This window comes from Lingula anatina, chromosome 9 (assembly GCF_051362555.1).
Source record: "Lingula anatina isolate TDL-2025a chromosome 9, LinAna3.0, whole genome shotgun sequence".
Taxonomy (NCBI): Eukaryota; Metazoa; Brachiopoda; class Lingulata; order Lingulida; family Lingulidae; genus Lingula; species Lingula anatina.
In genome coordinates, this window is record NC_141775.1 from 12,878,069 (window position 1) to 12,898,222 (window position 20,154).

Here is a 20,154-nt window from a genome sequence, read left to right on the forward strand (position 1 = left end):
GCATAGATTACTGTAGAAGTTACATTTTAACTACATGTACAATACTTATAGTAAGAAGTTATGACTGTATTTTTGAAGACATGTAGTAGACATGTATCAGTGCTTTAAATCATGGATGTCCTTTCTATATATCATACATATGACATTTGAATTCAAAGATGGAATATTTACTTTCTTTTCAATAAATTTGCATATTAGTAAGTCCAAACGTGTTTTCGTGTTTGTGTGTGTGTGTGTGTGTGTGAGCTCATGGGGGAGGGGTGAGGATGGGTTAACAAAAATAATTTGGATTATAGTCAGAAAATATCTCTGTATCCGCTCCTGACCAAATGTCACTATATTTACACACAATTAACATTACATTGTGCTCTTTTAAGGTCACGTGTCTATTATAGTGTGTCTATCACGTACTCAGTTATCCACTGTAGACGGCGCGGCGTGCCTCCACCAAGGGGTCTTTTTTCTGGGGTATTTATTGTTCCATTCTTCCTAAAGAGCTTTGTAGAGTTGGTCCAGATAATTAGGGGCTGGTTCTCCTCTGCATGTCATTATTTATTTATGACTGTGAAACAGTGTTCGGCTAGCCAATTAATTCTCTTTTGGAAGAACTCCAACATTCTGCTTACCTCTCACCTCCTCAAAGTGCACACTTTTGATAGGGCAACCAATATTGCCGTCGACAAAGCTGTAAATAAGGTAAGATTCATCTGTTTGTCTATCAGTTATGCAACTCTGAGGTCACACACACGTTACGAATTGCTGTTACATGAATTCGGTCCAGAATCGCACTCCGGGATCCCCTATGATAAGTTTACAATGCCAGGGTGTCAGGATTTTTAGTCGAAACTATAGTCAGTATATGGGGGCCAATGCTACCTGTACAAAGTAATGGGAAACGAACGACGGTTCCTAGAAAACTGCCTCATCTTTCATGTCGTTATTAAAGGTAACCTAAAACAATAACAAAAATGGAGGATATATATCCTTCAAAATTGTCCAACTATCGACTTACGTATCACAATATACAAACTGGGTGTTTGCTACTTAGTTATTAAGTTTTGAAAATGCGCCCTTCTCAATAGGTCTGGAAGCAAATGAGCAACGCGGTCACGTGCTCTAAACGTGCAAGTTACTGATTCAAGTTACCGATAGAAAAATTAACTGAGATTTACCAGCAAATATTTTGTCTGATGACAGTCAGACTCTATGAAGGACATGAGGGCCCTGATGGGTATTGCAACTTGTCAGCTCTCAGAGCGTCAAGCACTATCAGATCATGCAGTCGGCTTACTTAAGCGTATTTTATTCTTTCGACATTCGGGATGTAATACATAGCCGAATAAATAGAAATGTAGAGTATCAGATCTAGAAACCTCTCCATACCAGTTTGATCATTCGATTCACTATTTATCAGGATCCAGAGAGTACAGAAGTGACTTTAGCAGTCACAAGAATCTGAGACCAAGTGACCTAGATCTGCCGCTTCATGATTTGCATACTAACTGGACTGATATAAAACGCTATGATTTAGATTTTTTATAGTCGTACATTCAGGAGATTCAACAAAGTGTATTTAATACTAATAATTATTAATAAAATTATAATAGGTTATAATAATAATTGTAATAAGTTTATTTTAAACAATACAACATTGCAACCAAAAAGTTGTGCACTCAGGATATCCAACAAAGTGTACTGTATTAAATAATACTAATTATTATTAAAGTTATAATAATAAGTTATAATGATAAAAGTAATACGTTTATTTTAAACATTGCAACCAAAAAGTTAAAGTTTTAAAGATAAATGAGTGCGAATAAAAATTATAAAATAACATGTTTACATTAATAAAGGATTTACATTAGGATCGAACAGGAGTTTGAAATGAGTTCGACATAAACCTTAGTTATCTAAAATTAAGATAAAGAAAAGGGATAAAAGTAAAACGTTCAGTCTTTCATTTACGTTGAAGTAAATTGGACATGACGTAATATTTTTAGCTCTTTGCATGTTCTGGAGATGCAGAAATAATTCAGCTCATCCTTGTCGCTTTTTATTTTCTCATAAAATATTTGCATATTTCTAATTGCTGCTTATGTAAAGTGACAAGGTTTGTTTTTACCATGGTAACAACATACGATAAATCGGGAAGTATAATTCTGAGTGCCCTCTAAGTTAAATGTTACAGTCACAATACTAAAAGTGCTTTGATTAAAATGAGATGTATTAATGACATTTAATCGATTATAAACTACAATAGAAACATGCTACATGTGAACAAAACTGGTAAATTTACAGCTCCACCGGTGTCTCAATTACATAACGACTGCAGTTAAACGTTTCCCCTAGCTGAAAATCACAAGCAACTGTAAAGCAGTCATTTACAATGGCGTCTGAGAAACGTTTTGTCCAGAGTTTATTTACAATAAACCAGTTATTAATAAAGAAATCGGAGCTTGACGTTTTGGACCGCATTTTAGCGTCTCACAGCGCACACGTTGTAGTTGTATGGTGTGAATGTGGACGCATTACAACCCTCGACTCCATCGGGTGGTTTCTCGCCCTCTGGTACCTTGAAGGTAAAATTCTGAAGCAACGTGGTGAAGAAAATGAACAACTCCATTTCAGCCAGTCCTTTGCCCAGGCAAGCACGGGGTCCTGAAATTAATTAATATCAATGATAATACCATGCCAATGTGGAGGCACTGAGCTGCAGCACGTGCTACTAGGGAGCTCGAGATATCCAAAGAGTTGGGCCAAAGCTACCAGTGTTAATTAAGATTCCAAACCATCTGAAACAAAAATGTTCAAAAGATTGAAATACGGCAAAAATGTAATGCTTTCCATGGTGGGACGTCAATCAGAGAACTGGAACTGTAAAACACGTACCTATGGAAAACGGTATCAGTTTGTCCGACTTGATCACTTTACTATTGCCATCCAGCCATCTTGCTGGTTTGAACTTGTAAGGATCCTCGAAGTTATTCTTATCGTGGAGAACCCGGTACAAGTCTCCCAGTATCATGGTCCCCTTGGGAATGGTGTATCCGTCTAAATTTATAGTTTCACTGGTAGCATGGGGAACTCCAAGAGGGACTGACGACATGGAAGAGAAAAAAGAATAAAATATATATTAGATTAAAATGGTTTATTTGAATATAGGGATAGTAGTAGAGAAAGTGAAGAAAGAAAGAGGGGTGAAACAAATGTTGACTTTCATAGCCTTTATTGAAAAACGATTTGGTCGAAATTCCAGTTCCGTGTACACAGCCACGCTTTGTTTATAAATCTCTCATGTATCACTGTTGTCACTGTAGCTGAAACATTCTTGTTTAAATTTTGCACGTCCTTTTTTAAGAGCTGCGTTGAAAGGTACTAGTACAGTTCATATATCACGTCACTTATCCACTAAAAATCAGTGTACTATCAAAGTCGGTGCAGATGACGACTATTTTTGAGTATGTCAGTTCGTAAATCGCACTATAAAACAAGCGGCTACTTTTCTTGGCAATATACTTTAAATCATACATTAAACTTGATTGCAGTTGTTTATCATTTATTGATGGACCAATTTTTGGCAGTAGTTTTCAAATTGAAGGCATATATTAATACAGCGCGAGTTTTAAAGCTAAAATTACTGACCAACAGGGGAAATACGAAGGACTTCCAAAATGGTTGCTTCAGTGAACGGCATTTCAGCCTTGTCCTCCATCTTGGCAACACGACCTTGACCTATGACCTTGAATTAAAAGCATTAACCATTTAATATAATTTGTAAAAGAACCACGTACAACTGTACATTTTTGTGACACAGTTTCTTTACACAACATAAAATTGTTGCGATAATGTAAAAAAATTAAAATCATCTCTCTGCTAGTTCTCTCTCTCTCTCTCTCTCTCTCGATCGTGCTCTTTATTACGTCGTTACCTGATCAATTTCCTGCTGCACCCTCTTCTGAACGTCCAGTTGATTAACCATATGTATGAGGGACCATCTCAAAGTATTTGCGGTTGTGTCAGTTCCAGCCAAATATAAATCTACGATGATGCGGAATACGTTCCATTCTGAAATTTACAATATGTCTATTGCAAGTGAACTGTTAAAACGATTGAACAGTAACATACCCATTGTGCTACCACCTCGGTAAAACCACATGCTACGTACTGAAGTACCTTGCAGGCCAAACATTTCAAAGACATGTAGTCTAATTAAAAAAAGTACCCAGAGAGCACTGACCTCCACCAAGACAAACAATTACCTAATAATTAACCATCAAAAAATAAATGTGCCACTACCAAATTTTAATCAGTTTTAACATAAGTAAGCCCACTTTGACCAATCCTAAAAATGTAATTAGAATCCATCCATAACTTTTTTGACCTAGGCTGATGAAGAACCAACAAACAAACAAACGGACGCGAAAACAACATTCTTGGCTTAAAAGGATAATAACTCTTCGTTTTAGCCAAATAATGAATTTTCCTGGAGTAAACAACAATTTTCCCATACTTACCAATGGTTAATGAATCCATTTTTACATTAAAAGTTAGTTCTTGTTTTTTTTCTAAAAAATTTGTTTTATAACAGAGTATAGTCATCAATGGAGGTCATGTGCTCTAAAGACAAACTCAGATATCAGGATTATAGTTATTACTGCAGTTTTTGTAGTACAACAGAATATATTATATTTCTATGACTTGTTCACAATGTTTTGATTGTTAAATATAGATCCATACGAAGAGTTATTATCCCTTAAAGTAATAATTAACCGGTAAGTGTTATATTATATCACCAAAACGCTTAAGATCTTCACGAGAACAATTCCTTTAACAGCATCATACTGTACCCGCGTAGATCTCAGGATCTTGCTCTTCTTGGGTGACCTTTATGAAGAGGTCAATGAAGTCCCGGATGTCAGTTGGATCAAAGGACTGGCGGTGTCGGTCGACTTCCTGTCTTATCAAACTATACAGTCTGTCCACGAGTGCCATTATCTTCTTCATCTTAAAAAAATCATATTAAATTTTGTGGAATACAAAAAAATTGTTTACAGTATGCCATACCTTTCTGAAACTTTTTTTCAGTACGATACTCAAATTACATGTACTGTACGAATTAAATGATTTGATTTACGGGTTATAAACTTATAACGACAAAATGCTCTAATAACACGAGAAATGAATTGGAAATAAGTGAAAAGTATTTTGGTTAAGGCGGTAAAGAATTAATTTTTACCGGCATCAAAAAGCGAGCCAAGTTAGTAAACAACTCTATCCCTTCGCCAGCTCTCAACGCCTGCTCCAAAACTGGCAGCAATTCTGGAGTGTCATTATAGTCATGTCTGAAATCGATCCAAATTGTTACTGTTTTCAAGATGGGCAGCCATCGCATATTCCTGCCACATTGTCAATAGTGGCTCATGGATACATTTGTTGTAGGTATTACTTAATGATAATAAAAAATTTATGACAACAACATATACATAAACAAAAATTTGCCTCCATGTTTTTCTCCCAATTATGGACAACATAATCACTGAACCAACACCAAGTTGTTATTTGATGCCAAAAGAGGGAAGAGATGCTTTGACCATAGCTTAATTACGTCCCAAGCTCTCAATTTCAGCTAGATTGTCATATCATTGATTCAGATAACTACCGGTAGTATTTTTGAATGCATCCGTGAAAATAAGATTCCATGTTAACGTTTGACAACTATATGTACAGGCTGTTGTTCAGCTTCTTTTAAAAGTCAGATGGCCTAAAAAATGTAATGCAGCCTCTCTGTACTCTTACTGGTATCTTACCGGTATTAATTATGTCTTTAATAATGGTGAGGCAACAGAAAGATCCTCGTTTACCTGACTCCAAACACAATGGTTGCAATAATGTTGCTGACAGCTTTTCCAACCCTGTCTCTGGGAGAGAAGGCCTTTCCATTTTCATCTTCAATGTTTTGCACCAAGTATCTTGCCTCATCCTGAATTCTTTCTTGTAAACTTTTCCTCCCGAGGCCGAGATCTCGAAGAGACGAGAGCGTGAATCTCCTCAGCTCTTTCCATTCGTGTCCAGATTTAAATATAACTCCAGCTCCTACAGATGAAATAACTAAGTTAAAGAAAATGTTCATTAACCAATATTTTAATACTTTCCATACACATTTACAAAAGTCTTCACAACTTTTTTATTTATTTTATTTTATAAACAAGCCTCGAAAGACTTTAGTTCATGTATATTATACTACTGTAGGAAGTGGTCCAAACCATATTCCCCTACAATAATGAAAGTGAAATTAAAAAATATATATATATATTTCTGAAATCAAGAATAAATAAAAGCTACATTATAATATTTCAAGATTGTTTAAAAATGAGTTCATAAGCAGTGTTGTTTTATTCCATTTTCTTGAACATACCGATAGTAAATGATACAAATAATAATGAATACAAATATGTTTTACTTCACTTACAAAGTTAAGAGAATTCTTACAAATTACAACATAAAAAGGAGCGTGATGCTTCCATACATGTTTAAAATTTAAGATTACAAAATGCATGTGATCAAAAAAGAGACAGGTGCAAAGTACTTTATTCATATATAATGCAATTCTGATCATGTATGCTTTTACACAAGTACGCTAACAGCATCACGCATGGCTGAATGTTTAATACACCATGGTCAAAATATTTGATAAATCTCACCTTCAAATAATGGCAAATCACAGTGCATTCAAATACAACTAGAAAATGGATTTTTCAAGCACAATGTCAAAAATGAATTAAATTTGCCATCTTATATAATGCAAAAAAGCAATGCATCAAAGGATACCTTACTCATTGAAAAGATGTTTAAGAAAGTTCACCGTAAATCAACCATAATTAGTAAAATACAAATATGTAATAACACACTAAAACATTCTACCAATTACAAAGAATGTAGAGAATATTCATCGCACAATTAATTGTATCACAAGTGTCACAAAAATGAAAAGTTATTTGTAGCAGCAAATTATATATAAAATCGAAATTGTGAAATGACCCGAGAAAGAAATGGACCAAATATTTTTCTTTATTTATACATATTATATATTTTTCCTTTATCTTCAGGTAGATCATTTTCTGAAATACAAATAAAGCACTTTTACCATTCACAATAAGGGATTGACTGGTCTAATTTTACAAAATCTATCTTACCTGAGACATCATCAACATTTTTGCGGTTAGGAATATTCTCTTAATCACCAATGTTATCTAAAGTTCCATTTTCAATGAATAAATAACTATCCTACTGTTTCCTTGTAGACAATTGTTGGATGTGACGACCCGACATGTTCGACAGGCCAGATATGTCCTACGACCAGAGAACATGCAGGCCAGATATGTCCTACGACCAGAGAACATGCAGGCCAGATATGTCCGACAAAAAAAGAGCCAGGTGTGTACATATCTGGCCTGTCGGACACATCTGGCTCTTTTTTGTCGGACATACCAGGCCTGTCGGACATAGCGGGTCGTCACAGGGGGATCATTTTATTTTCTCCCCTCAGGTATTTCAATTTGAGATGTTCATTTCGTTTCACAGGATCATGTTTAAGATCAATGGTACAAATACATTACTTACCATCTGTGGTAGAAATAACACTAGACATTTCATCTCTTAGGCGTGGCACAAAATTTCATCTAAAAGTTAAATAAAAACAAAAATTACTTTTTTTCAAAATGAAGTGCAAATTTTTCCAAGCGAAGAAAGTTGGAAAACTAGATCATCTAAAGGATTGAAACTTAAATTAGTTCATCAAGTTTGAAAACTATCGTCAGCCGATATTTAGCAAAACTCCTTCATAGTCGCTAACGTTATACTCTTGGAGTGTACATGTGGCCTTCAAAAGTAAACCAAGCTGCAATCGCAGTAACATTTAGTCACTCTAATGCCATATAGTACACAGCGAAGACTGTCATAATTCAGATTAGCTAAAATATATAAAGAAATAAGATTTTAATTACTTACAATTTGCTGTCGGCATTTTCATCCGTCCCCTCTCTTCAGTTACGTTTGCAGTCACGTAACATACGCTGCGAATGATTTAGGGTAGTGATTGCAATAAATAATGGACCCGATCATAAAGCCGTCTGGGTTTATAAGTTACACTAAATAGGGTAAAAAACTAAGTCTTCTATTTTCTTTTTCTCAAACCCAAGTTTAGTTACTTCAGTACATCACCTACATACTAGTACAACGGGTATCAAGTCATGGGTCACATAAGGGTAGTGATTGCAATAAATAATGGACCCGATCATAAAGCCGTCTGGGTTTATAAGTTACACTAAATAGGGTAAAAAACTAAGTCTTCTATTTTCTTTTTCTCAAACCCAAGTTTAGTTACTTCAGTACATCACCTACATACTAGTACAACGGGTATCAAGTCATGGGTCACATAACATCCCCCACAAATTGTACCCGAGTTCAATTTGAGGGAACGTGTAGCGATATGGCGTATTCAGATCTATCCAAGGGGAAAAGAATTCTGACGCACCACTACCCCTCTCTTTTAACTTCTTGTTTCCTCGTTTACTGCTTCCCCCACCCCCACACATTCACTCTCTCTCTCTCTCTCTCTCTCTCTCTCTCTCTCTGAACACAATGCTGGAAATGTCAGTGTGCACGCGTAAAGATATACATGTACGTGACAAGCATGGTACGTAAATTTTGAAATCTCATAATTACCGTCCTTTCCAACTATTTGTCTTATGAAATATATCCAAGTAGGTCTATCGCTGACTGTGGCCGCATTCTTCACGAAAGCCTCTTGTATCAGCTCATGAGTTCCCAACATTATCGCGTGTTGCTCACCAAATTTAACGTGCATGATATCTCCGTATGTATCATACCATGGAAGAAGGTCTGTCGGTTGTCGTCTCCTACCGCTGATCAACATCTGTGGGAGACATCCCACCACGGGGAAACAGACAGGTCCGGGCGGCCAGTTCACCCGAGGATTCTTCGACGACAGCATCCACAGACTTAACAACAGCACTGCCACGAATATCAAAACAGTCGGCAGACCGACAGTAGAAAAAAACTCGACGAGACTGTGCACGATCTTGGCCATTTTTTCTCCCTGGTTAAGACCGTCAAAATCCGCCTGTTACAATCTCTATACACCAATGTAATGTAAGAACTACATGTAAAATGGAACGCTTAACTCGTCTCAAGGTCAATCCCTGCAACATGCAACCTTAGATTACGTGTGCACAATTGCAAAACAAACCTCACATCCGGCATACTGAAAGTATACCCCAGCAAAACTATTTGTGTGCATAGGGTTAGAGGGTACCCCACTTTTTTTTTGTGAAAATGCATTTATGGTGAAAATTGGGGGCATTTAGCAGTACCTCTGTGAACGCCATCCCATCTCCTAATCATTGTAATATTAAGCCCAGGGATACAGGTTTAATATGCATAATTTGCCTTAAAGAGATAGGGACTCCTTCCCAAAAGTATTCTCCTTGAAATCCTATGGAAGGTATGACCTTAATTTGTTGAAAGAAATGATAGAAATAAAAATCCCAAAACATTCACTACAGTTCGTGAGCATTTAACTGGAGACCAGTATCATATCAGTTCCCGTAAGGTCAGAAAATTGGGTCGATCTATTGAATTTAACCCGTAACCACTGTAGAGCTGCATTTTACAACTGAATGCATTTTCAACCGACTACAAAATGTGTTCAGCTGCAAAATGCGGCGCAACTTCTTATGATAGGTTTATTAATCCCCGAAGCATATACAGTGTAATTCCTTTTAGGATATAACAATTTGAAATTGATTTTTCATGTATATAATATCGTCCGCCCCAGGGGCAGCCTGACCAAATGTAGCGTACCTAGCCGGAGGCAAACCCGTCCAGTTTTACAGTTCTTCAAACCATTTCAGTGACTTTGAAAAAACTCCTGGGTTTTAAAATGCGTTCCGGTTGCTTTTTTACGATTTTCTTTGGTTGCAATTGCAAAATGCGTTTAGTTGCTGAAGGCAGCTCTACTGATTGCGCTGCATTTTGCAACTGAACACATTTCTTGCATCCGGTTGCAGAATGGGTTCGAATGTAAAATGCTGCTCTACAACGTTGATATACAGTTATAACGTTATAATCCATACAGAACTAGTTGGAGATCAGGCTCACCAGCCACCAACAAAAAATCAAGACGTGTCTCGACTGCTTCCCGTCCTCATCATGAGAATAATGAATAGGATAGGAAACTTGCAGAAAAGGTTTTGTCTGCCTCCGCCTAGTTTCGGACTTGATACATCTATCGCATATATATATATATATATATATATATATATATATATATATATATATATATATATATATATATATATATATAGTGTGTGTGTGTGTGTGTGTGTGTGTGTACCATATTGAGGATTCATGTCCACTCACCGTATAGATCTTATGGGATGGGGGCCTCTTTGCAACCCCACAAACGAAATTTGTGCAAAATTGTTTGAAAATAATAACTTTTGCTGACTCGTCACATCATTATTTTTAAGATGATGAGTCTTATTTAATATTTCATATTTAATTTTTATCCCTAAGGCCATAACATTTAATGCAGGCAACAATTTGCTACATTGTTATTATTCTTAAAATTATTAGGATAGTGAGTTTATAAAATAAAAGCGGCCTTGTTTGGCCAAATCACGAACAACCGATAGTCTTTGTTGCCTTCTCTTTTGTTATGAATGGGACTATGCAAGTTTGTGGTGCACTGGGATGGAGGAGACATAAATAAGTATTATTGCTGATGCATCTCTGAAGATCAAATATAATCTCAAATATAAATGTCAAATGTAATCCAAGCTTTCGGCCCCTATAGCTAGGCCCTCTTCGGGGATTATCCCTTCAGATATGCATTAGCAATAATACTCTTTTATATATACCATATTATGGCAATAGATTCAAATGGCTGAACCACTCATCTTTTGAACACGAAATAACCGAGTTTATTAAGTAACAACAACGTTAAAAATAATGAGGATAAATATTTAAACATTCGTTTCTTTGTCTGTGAAGAATATTGCACAAAAAGTCGAGGGCGGATTGATGAAATTTTAGGACAGGTCTCTAATAGGCGATGGAAGAAATAATTACATTTCGGTGATGATGCATTAATTAATATTAATTAATTATATGCACATTTTGATGAAACGTTCAGGATAGGTCTCGCAAGGGCCAAAAAAGAAAAGATTATGTTTTGGTGATGAATAATTAATTAAGTAATGGCTAATTACAGGGTAATTATTTGTCTAGGAGGAGGTTTTGCTCTCTGAATGCTTTTCCAATTTAAACTGAGATATGATGTGCAAAAGACAAACTACATTAAAACGGGTTACATTTCTCCAAATAATCACCGACACTGTATAACAAAATGGACAAAACAATAAACATCATATAAAAGGCATATGGACGCAGATAGGGCGCGTGTTTATTTCTGACCTTTTCAATTGTATATATACAACAAATCACAATATAAATAAATAATTAAAAATAAGTCAAATGAGTCAAATTCAATGCATCTTTCCATAATATACTAAAGAATCAAATAGGAGACCCTTCCCAAACAGTTCTTACAGAGTTTAACCTCTCCCTTTCAAAGGGAATCACCGGGATACCAGCTCTCTCGAGCTCATACTTCCCTTACATAGGCAGGCCTTGATTAAGCTTTCTCTAACACGAGCCTCAGATTTGTGGGCACAAAAGCCCCAAGGACGACTCCAGCCCCGAATTAACCAACCCAGCGTAAAATCATTTGCCACAAGCAGAGCGTTTCACTAATAATAATAATAATAATAATAATAATAATAATAATAAAGCACAAAAAGATAATGCAAGTGCGCAATATAGCATTTTGTCAGTTCTGATGCAATATTACATATACTTAACAACATCATCACCACCAAATTTAATTATGTACTACAGATAACATGGTCATTCGGAAATTTTAAATAACTTCACGCAACACAATCCAATCAAGATGGTTTGCCAATCTGGGGTGTTTTTAGACCTAAGGAACATTTTAAGGGAGAAATGACAAGTAACACGGCATTCCTTTTGCAGGTTTTGCTGTGACAGTATACAAAACAGAGGTTTTGTGTAATTTTGGAACAATATTACATAATAATTAACAGCATAATCACCGCTAATTTTTTAAAAACTTATACTACTGGTAACATGAAATCCAGAAAATGTTACTTAAATAGGGCTTCTGTCCCACGGGATTTCAAAACGACACATAGAAAATACCAACATGTAAAAATGAAGATGTCACAAAAATGAATATCTTCAAGAAAACAATTCAATAAAAGATGTGATCCAAACTTGACCTGTTCTTAAGTGCCACGAATCACACCAGCAAGGTTAAGGACGGGACTATTATTTCACATGTTTTCCCATAGTTTGCGTCAACGGGGAAGAATGCACGGCGACAACTACGCCGATGAAGACGACAAGCGCAGGCTATATGTATAGACAAACTTTGTCTCTAAACACTGTATCAGTGCATACTGTGTCTGTAAATAAATCGGCATTTCTGCGAATGAGATACCAGAAAGAATGCCAAATACAAAATGCATTTTAATTATTAACGGTTTGAAATGCAAGAACGCCGGCGACCTGAAAGTGTACCGCAGCAAAACTATTTGTGTGCGTAGGGTTAGGGTAGCCTACTTTCTTTTGTGAAAATGCATTTATGGTGCAAATTGGGGGCATTTAGCAATACCTCCATTCCATTCCATCTTCTTGTCATTGTAGTATTAAGCCAGGGAGACAGGTTTACTATGCCTAGTTTGCCTTCAAAGAGAAGGAGACTTTTTCCCAAATGTATTTTACTGAAAATCCCATGGGACATATGTGGCTTTGTTGAAATGAATAGTAGGAATAAAATCCCAAAGCCCTCAGCTCGAGACCAGGATCATAAATATCAGTCCCCATGAGGTCAGAAAACTGGGTCGATCTATTGAAATTAACCTGTAAACATTGTAGAGCAGCATTTTGCAACCGAACGCATTTTGCAACTGCAACGCATTTTACAACTAAAGAAAATCATGCAAAACTTATTTTGCAACCAGGATTTTTTTCTAAGTCGCTTAATTGGTTTGTAGTGCTAAATAGGTAGAATTGGAATGGAGACGAGGTTGCCTCGGCTAGGTACGCTGAATTTGGTCAGGCTGCCCCCGGGGTGGACGATTATGTACATGTATATTATAATCTTTTTCAAGTTGTTATTTCCTAGAGTGTCAAATTAATAGATGCGTCGGGGATCAATAAACCTATCATGAGGGATTTGAGTAACTTTTGGGAATTTTATTGTGAATTGGGGTGTGGTCGTCCCTAGGGTTGGTCAATTTTATTTTTGTTTTACATAGTAAAGCCTATAAGAGTTAGGAAAATGCAACCTACTAATCATTTGGGATGTGGAAAGGCACTTCAGATTTTTTTACTTTGGGGATGGTCGTCCCTGGGGGTCTTTTTGTGATGGGTCACAAATAGGCGAAGTAAGAAATGATTATCTTTGGAGATGATACATTAATTAATCAATCAACCGTGTACAGATTTTGATGAAATTTTCAGTGTTGGTCACAAATGGACCAAGGAAGTAGGGACAAGATTTTGGTGATGATCCATTGATTAATTAATTATGTACATATTTTTCAAACGTTCAAATAGGTCTCAATAGGGCCAAATAAAAATAGTTGGATTTTGGTGATAAATAATTAACCAAGTAATGGTTAATTATAAGGTTATTAATTATGAGATTATCCTCTCTGATTGCTTTTCTAGTTTAAAAGGAGACCCAAAAGACAAACTGCTTTAAAACATTTAGAAATTATGTACATGTATTTGCAAGATGTTACAATGGTTGTCCAATTTTACAGCAGATAAAATCACTTTTAAAATGGAAAGTGCCAAGAAAGAAATCTGTGAGAATGTCAAGATTCTATATAATGTCACTTTAATTTCAGGTCATTTTCTAGCTTAAATTTATTAACTTTGAGTTCAGTAAAAGATGGGTATTGTGGTCACAAATGGTCATTTTTATACACCACGTAACTACCCTCTGAATATGTCTTAATAAGCCTTCAACTCGATCAAACACTTGCATTTACCCAATTTAAAACAAACAAATATAAAGCAAATTGATGAATGAATGATAAGTTAATAAATACTCTACGAATTTATGTAAATCTTTAAGTTCTGCCTTAAATTAACACTTACTGGGGTAAACATTATTATAAAGGGGATATTTCAAAAACTCGTTTTTCATTTACCAAGAAGTAATGTAGCGAAAATCTTTCCTTGATTGAAAGAAGTTAGCGCACGTATTCATTTCAGACCTCATATATATATAAACATATCTGAGTTTGGTAAAAGTTTATGTCTCATGTGGTTACAATGCCCCTTTTTCATCATTGTACTTTACGCAACTCATCGGTATTTTAAATTTTTTTCGATGCATTCATTTATTTTTCCATGAAATAATGAAATAAAATCTAAGACGATGTTTTAAATCGCTTTATATCGCTTTTTATCGTGGTCACACCCTTGCATATACTAAACTAAAACAAACAAATAAGCAAACATAATGCAAATATACAGACTGCAATTCATGCCACAGGACACTGTCATAAATTGTCCACAAATGTGAGGTGATCATTTACTTACAAAAACACATGGGCTTAGAGGTGGGACAACCTTTCTGACAAAGTCTGTCTATTAAACTAGGAATCGATAGTGTTTGTTATAGGCAAATCACAGCACACAATTTAATACAATTTGCATTTAATTTACCCTTACTTAATACACAACATTCAAGCAACTACACAAAGTTTATTAAAGGCGATTTCTGACAAAAGTTTTTGCCAAGAACAAATGCACAAAAATCATTTCGAGAATAAACGGATTATTTTAGTTTAGGTACCGTCAATCACAAGTCAGACTCAGATGATCTAACGTATTTATGCAGATACAGTTGTACATGTCCATAGTTAGAGGCAATTTTTTATTCCGTTCTAACGCCTAACAGCGCACACGTTGTAGGGGTATGGCGTAAAAGTGAACGTGTTGAGGCCTTCCACTCCATCCGGAGGTTTCTCGCCCTCTGGTACCTTGAAGGTAAAATTCTGAAGCAACGTGGTGAAGAAAATGAACGCTTCCATTTCAGCAAGCCCCTTGCCCAGGCAAACACGGGGTCCTGAAATACATAAATAATTGAATATTGTATAAAATAAAATAACAATTAATTTAATTACAGTGGTGTTTAGTTCTTTAGTGTACATCTTCTTTGTCTAGGTTGTGTTTGGTGTCCCCCATCAAATTCCAACTACGGACTTACTACAATAAGTTATTTGACAGAAGTTGGCAGTCTAGAAGCCATGGTGTTCGTTATAGAGTCGGTTGAGGTATGATGTATATATAGACCCCATTCCCATAGATATTTAGATCGATCTATCCCCCTGGGGAGTCTCGCTAGATTGGTGTCAGCTTAACGGGCTTAAATGTCTGTCCCGACTACTAAAAGCTGTAAGGGAGTATTAACTATGGTTCGCGCTCGGCTGACAGCAATTTGGCGTGAACCCCCACGGAGTTATGTCGATCCAGATGGATCGATCTAAATCTCTGGGAATGCAGTCATAGACAATATGTAAAAGACAGTTACATTGTATTTCAACAACATGTTGATGTATAAGCGCAATTTTCATTATCATCATATTATTATTTATGAACTTTATAAATTCTAATGGATTTAAGAATAGAACCAATTTTCTGCAGCATACCCATAGAAAACGGTATCAGTTTGTCCGACTTGACCACTTTACCGTCGCCATCCAGCCATCTTTCTGGTTTGAACTTGTAAGGATCTTCGAAGTTATTCTTATCGTGGAGAACCCGGTACAAATCTCCCACTATTACCGTTCCCTTGGGAATGGTGTATCCTGCCAAGTTGGTTGTTTCACTGGTGGCATGGGGCGCACCCAGCGGAGCTGTTGACATGGAGGAAAACAGCTATCATTTATCAAGCTGGGATAATTGACAGATGGGCAGTGGGGGGAGGGGGGTTGGCAGCGTGAGAGGGATATATATTAATTATATCAATTTCCATTGTCCTGAGTGTTCTTAAAACGAGTGTCTGCATACTAAAGTACGTATATCATGTGACTGGAAAACCACTATCAAAAACGTGACAGGAAATAGGACAAACTCGCGTCCTCTTTGTTGAATTTCCATTTTAAATCATATATATATATATATATATATATATATATATATATATATATATATTTCCTAAGATCTAATAAACCAACTGGTATATTTGATCTTAGATATACTTGGCTGTTGTTATTTGAAATGAATCATTTGTTGGTAGTTATTTCCGAACTTTAAGGTTATAATACGATTTTTAACTAAAATTAAGACTAAAATTTACTGACCAACGGTGGACAAACGAAAGACCTCCAGTACGGTTGCTTCCGTGAATGGCATCCTGGCCTTGTCCTCCATCTTGGCAACACGACCTTGACCTATGACCTTAAGTTAAACACATTAAATCTTATCGATCAATCAATAATTTTTTTTAAATAAAAAAACACGTTCATTTTGGAACACGTACGTTATTTTTACAAGCATAAAACCGTTGCAGCACAATCAAAATACATGTGAAAAGCCAACTTCTAAACTATTTACCAGTCTCACGTGCTCAGTTTTATGACGTTACCTGATCAATTTCCTGTTGCACCCTCTTCTGAGCGTCCGGATGATTTACCATATGAACCAGGGACCATCTCAAAGTATTAGCTGTTGTGTCGGTGCCAGCCAAATAGAGATCAACGATGATGCGAAATACGTTCCATTCTGAAATTTAAGCCCATTGCGTGACCGAAAGTGTTTCATATATATTTTACAGCTACCTCGGTGAAGCCACATACTGGCCTGTATTCACGTTTGTACTTGACCGGTATATATATGGATAGTCCATCGTTGATCAGTACAAGTTTATACGATATATAGATTTTTGTTAGCATACGATACTTGACAAATAATAATCCCGTATTCACATTTCATCAATACAAGGTTAAATGTTTACGTGAACAGATCCTTTAAGAGTAATATACATATACTGTACCTGTGTAGACCTCGGGATCTTCCTCCTCTTGTGTGACCTTTATGAAGAGGTCAATGAAGTCCCGGATGTCAGATGGATCAAAGGACTGGCGGTGTTTTTCGACTTCTCGTCGTATCAAACTATATAGCTTTTCCACAAGGGCGATCATCTTCTTCGCCTGAAAAAAAGTTATTAAAACTTATAGGTCTACTTTATGGCATACTACCGGGAATACGCACACGTGCATCTGACATTTTTTATCTGCAAATTGCTCAAATTGCAAGTGGAATAATTTGATCCTTTAGTAAGTACTAGTAAACTGGTAATTATAAAATATAACACGAGGAACAAATAGAAAATATTTGGAAATAAATACTATGAAAAAGCCGTTGGAGAATGTACAAATATAGGCAGGCTGAAAAAAAAAAAAGAAACGGATGATAGAATAATGGTAATAAAATTTAAAAGAAATTACCGGCATTATGAACCGTGCCAAGTTGGTAAGGAACAGTGGCCCTTCGCCAAGTCGCATTGCCTTCTCTAAAACTGGCAGCATTTCTGGGGTGTCATTATAGTCATATCTGAAAGTCATTTGAAAATAAAATAAAAATACTACATTTTTACTAAAATGCTTAATGATGCTTAATAAGATATCCGTACGCGGTATTTTGGAAAAATCAATTTCATGAATACGATGGCTAACAGCGACTAAATGTAAATTCATCGAATTTTTACGAGTAGCCCCTTTATTCCCATCAATTAATTCTACGACATGTACAAAAAAGTTATGGGTACAGTGGTCTACGATTACCTTGTTCCAAATACAACGATAGAAATAATATTGCTGACAGCTTTCCCAATCCTGCCTGTGGGACAGAAAGCCTTCCCATTTTCATCTTCAATGTTTTGTACCAAATATCGAGCTTCATCCTGAATTCTTTCTTGTAAACTTTTTCTCCCGAGGCCGAGATCTCGAAGAGACGAGAGCGTGAATCTCCTCAGTTCCTTCCATGCGTGCCCGGTTTTAAAAATGACACCAGCTCCTGCAGTTTTAATTATTGTGTTAAAAGACGAATAGGTATATACCTCCTACAGTAGGTTTCTAAATATCATTTAACCTTCCACATACATGTACAGAAGTCTTTACTACATGTATGTACGTCTTTTGTTTAAAGATCCCCCCCCCCAAAAAAAAATACCATATCTGTGTCTTTTCCCCTGCCTTCAACTTATCCCATCGCTACAGGGGTTACTTCTAATGCTTTCTAACAGTAATGGCGTACACAAAGATACTAGAAGGCCCAGTGACAGAGAGAGAGACAGAGAGAGAGAGGGAGGGGGGATGACGGATCGTGTGTAAATACATGTACTACATACATGTAGTTCATGTTTAAGATAATTTAAGGTCATTCTTACGAACCACCCTGAACATCATCAAGCAGCGGAGATTAATTAAATCAGATAATCTAAATAGTCAAAAGTTTACATAACCTTAATCAGATAATCTAAACAGTGAAAAGTTAACATAACCTACATACGTGAATATGAGATACAGGGTCATAGTTAAACTTTCCATACAAAATATGGCATTTGAATTCGATAAGAATGGCGATTTCAGGAAGAAAATTTCCAGTGTAACCCCTCTCTCCGTCTTCTCCCTCCTTGTGTCTTTGCTTACCCCCCTCCCCCTCCCCTCCCCCACACACACGCGCGCGCGCACGCGCAAACACATACAAGGTTAACACAATCCTGGATATAGCAATGTGCGACCATATAGCTAGAGGTACGTGAACTTGCATATAGGATAATTGCATTTATTAATTAAAAAACTCGAAATTACCGTCTTTTCCAACTATTTCCCTTATGAAATATATCCAAGTAGGCCTAGCGCTGACAGTATCTGCGTTCTTCACGAAAGCCTCCTGGATCAGCTCATAAGTCCCCAGCATTATCATGTGCTGTTCACCAAATTTAACGTGCATGATATCTCCGTATGTATCATACCATGGAAGAAGATCCGTAGGTTGTCGTCTCCTACCGCTGATCATCATCTGTGGGAGACATCCCACCACGGGGAAACAAACAGGTCCGGGCGGCCAGTTCACCCGAGGATTCCTCGACGACAGCATCCACAGACTTAACAACAACACTGCTACGAATATCAAAACAGTCGGCTGAGCGGCAGTTGAGAAAAACTCCATAATACCCTGTACGGCGTTGGCCATTTTGAGCTCAGCGTGTTGATGACGCAAAATATTTGAAAGTAACAATTTCTACACCAGCGCAATGTGAGAATCAGTATGACTGTAGCGATATATATAGCGGTATAACCCCTGAAAGTCAACACGGCTCAAGGTCAATTCATGCACCATTTAACCCGATAGTAGCGCCAGCGTGTGCACGTGTACATATTTGTATGATCATAGCAAACCTCAAAGGGGTTGCACTGAAAGTCTAAACAAAACAGTTTGTGTACAGGGGTCGGTGGGTGACCCACTCACCAGTCTCCCCCTTTTTGCAAATACATACACCATAGTTGTGCTAAGTCGTTGAGTCATTTCGCGGTACCTTAACCCCATCTCAGTCCCTTATCATGGTAGGGTAGCGAGGAAAATGAGCAAATAAGCGGAGAGAGCCCAGGCGACTGCTCCTCACCCGTACAACCCATCTTGCTTGGCTTAAGAGAGAAGGGGACTCTTCCCCACCCATACAGCACACCTTGCTTTGTGTGGTAGGTACGGCATAATTAAAGGGAATAATAGTGGCAAAGTTTTTCAGGCCTTCACTACTGTCAGTGGGAGAAAACACGTATATAAACATTCAACCAGAAACCTAGCTGTGTCATGTCTGTCTGCAGTTAAAAGTCAAAAACTGGGTCGATGTATTAAAAGGTACTGTAGCACTCAAACGTGTGAGGAAAATTACCCATACAAGGACGTCCAAACGCAAAGGGTGCGTTCGGTCTTCGTTGTATACATCCTTTCATACGCGGGGGA

At 36.8% G+C, this 20,154-nt stretch overlaps 2 protein-coding genes across 3 annotated transcripts; both read right to left on the reverse strand.

The window, feature by feature from the left end:
* Positions 1-1,611: 1,611 nt before the first annotated feature.
* LOC106159369 (cytochrome P450 2J6) lies at positions 1,612-9,288 on the reverse strand. 2 transcript variants are annotated; one of them, XM_086996164.1, is made up of 9 exons: positions 8,008-8,254; positions 7,621-7,679; positions 5,862-6,093; positions 5,237-5,342; positions 4,848-5,004; positions 3,929-4,065; positions 3,643-3,739; positions 2,890-3,096; positions 1,612-2,658 (listed from the first exon to the last, which is right to left on the reverse strand). In XM_086996164.1, exons 2-9 carry the CDS (start codon positions 7,646-7,648, stop codon positions 2,477-2,479), a joined length of 1,146 nt encoding a protein of 381 aa, XP_086852290.1. In that variant the 5' UTR covers positions 7,649-7,679; positions 8,008-8,254; the 3' UTR covers positions 1,612-2,476. The 2 variants fall into 2 exon arrangements, with proteins under 2 accessions (XP_086852290.1, XP_086852289.1); XM_086996163.1 differs by lacking the exons at positions 7,621-7,679; positions 8,008-8,254 and adding an exon at positions 8,725-9,288 and having other exon boundaries at positions 1,613-2,658.
* Positions 9,289-14,556: 5,268 nt separating this feature from the next.
* LOC106163201 (cytochrome P450 2J6-like) lies at positions 14,557-19,813 on the reverse strand. Its single transcript, XM_086995012.1, has 8 exons — positions 18,999-19,813; positions 17,970-18,201; positions 17,634-17,739; positions 17,180-17,336; positions 16,772-16,908; positions 16,488-16,584; positions 15,834-16,040; positions 14,557-15,250 (listed from the first exon to the last, which is right to left on the reverse strand). The coding sequence occupies exons 1-8, from the start codon at positions 19,381-19,383 to the stop codon at positions 15,069-15,071; spliced, it is 1,503 nt and encodes a 500-aa protein (XP_086851138.1). The 5' UTR covers positions 19,384-19,813; the 3' UTR covers positions 14,557-15,068.
* Positions 19,814-20,154: the final 341 nt, after the last annotated feature.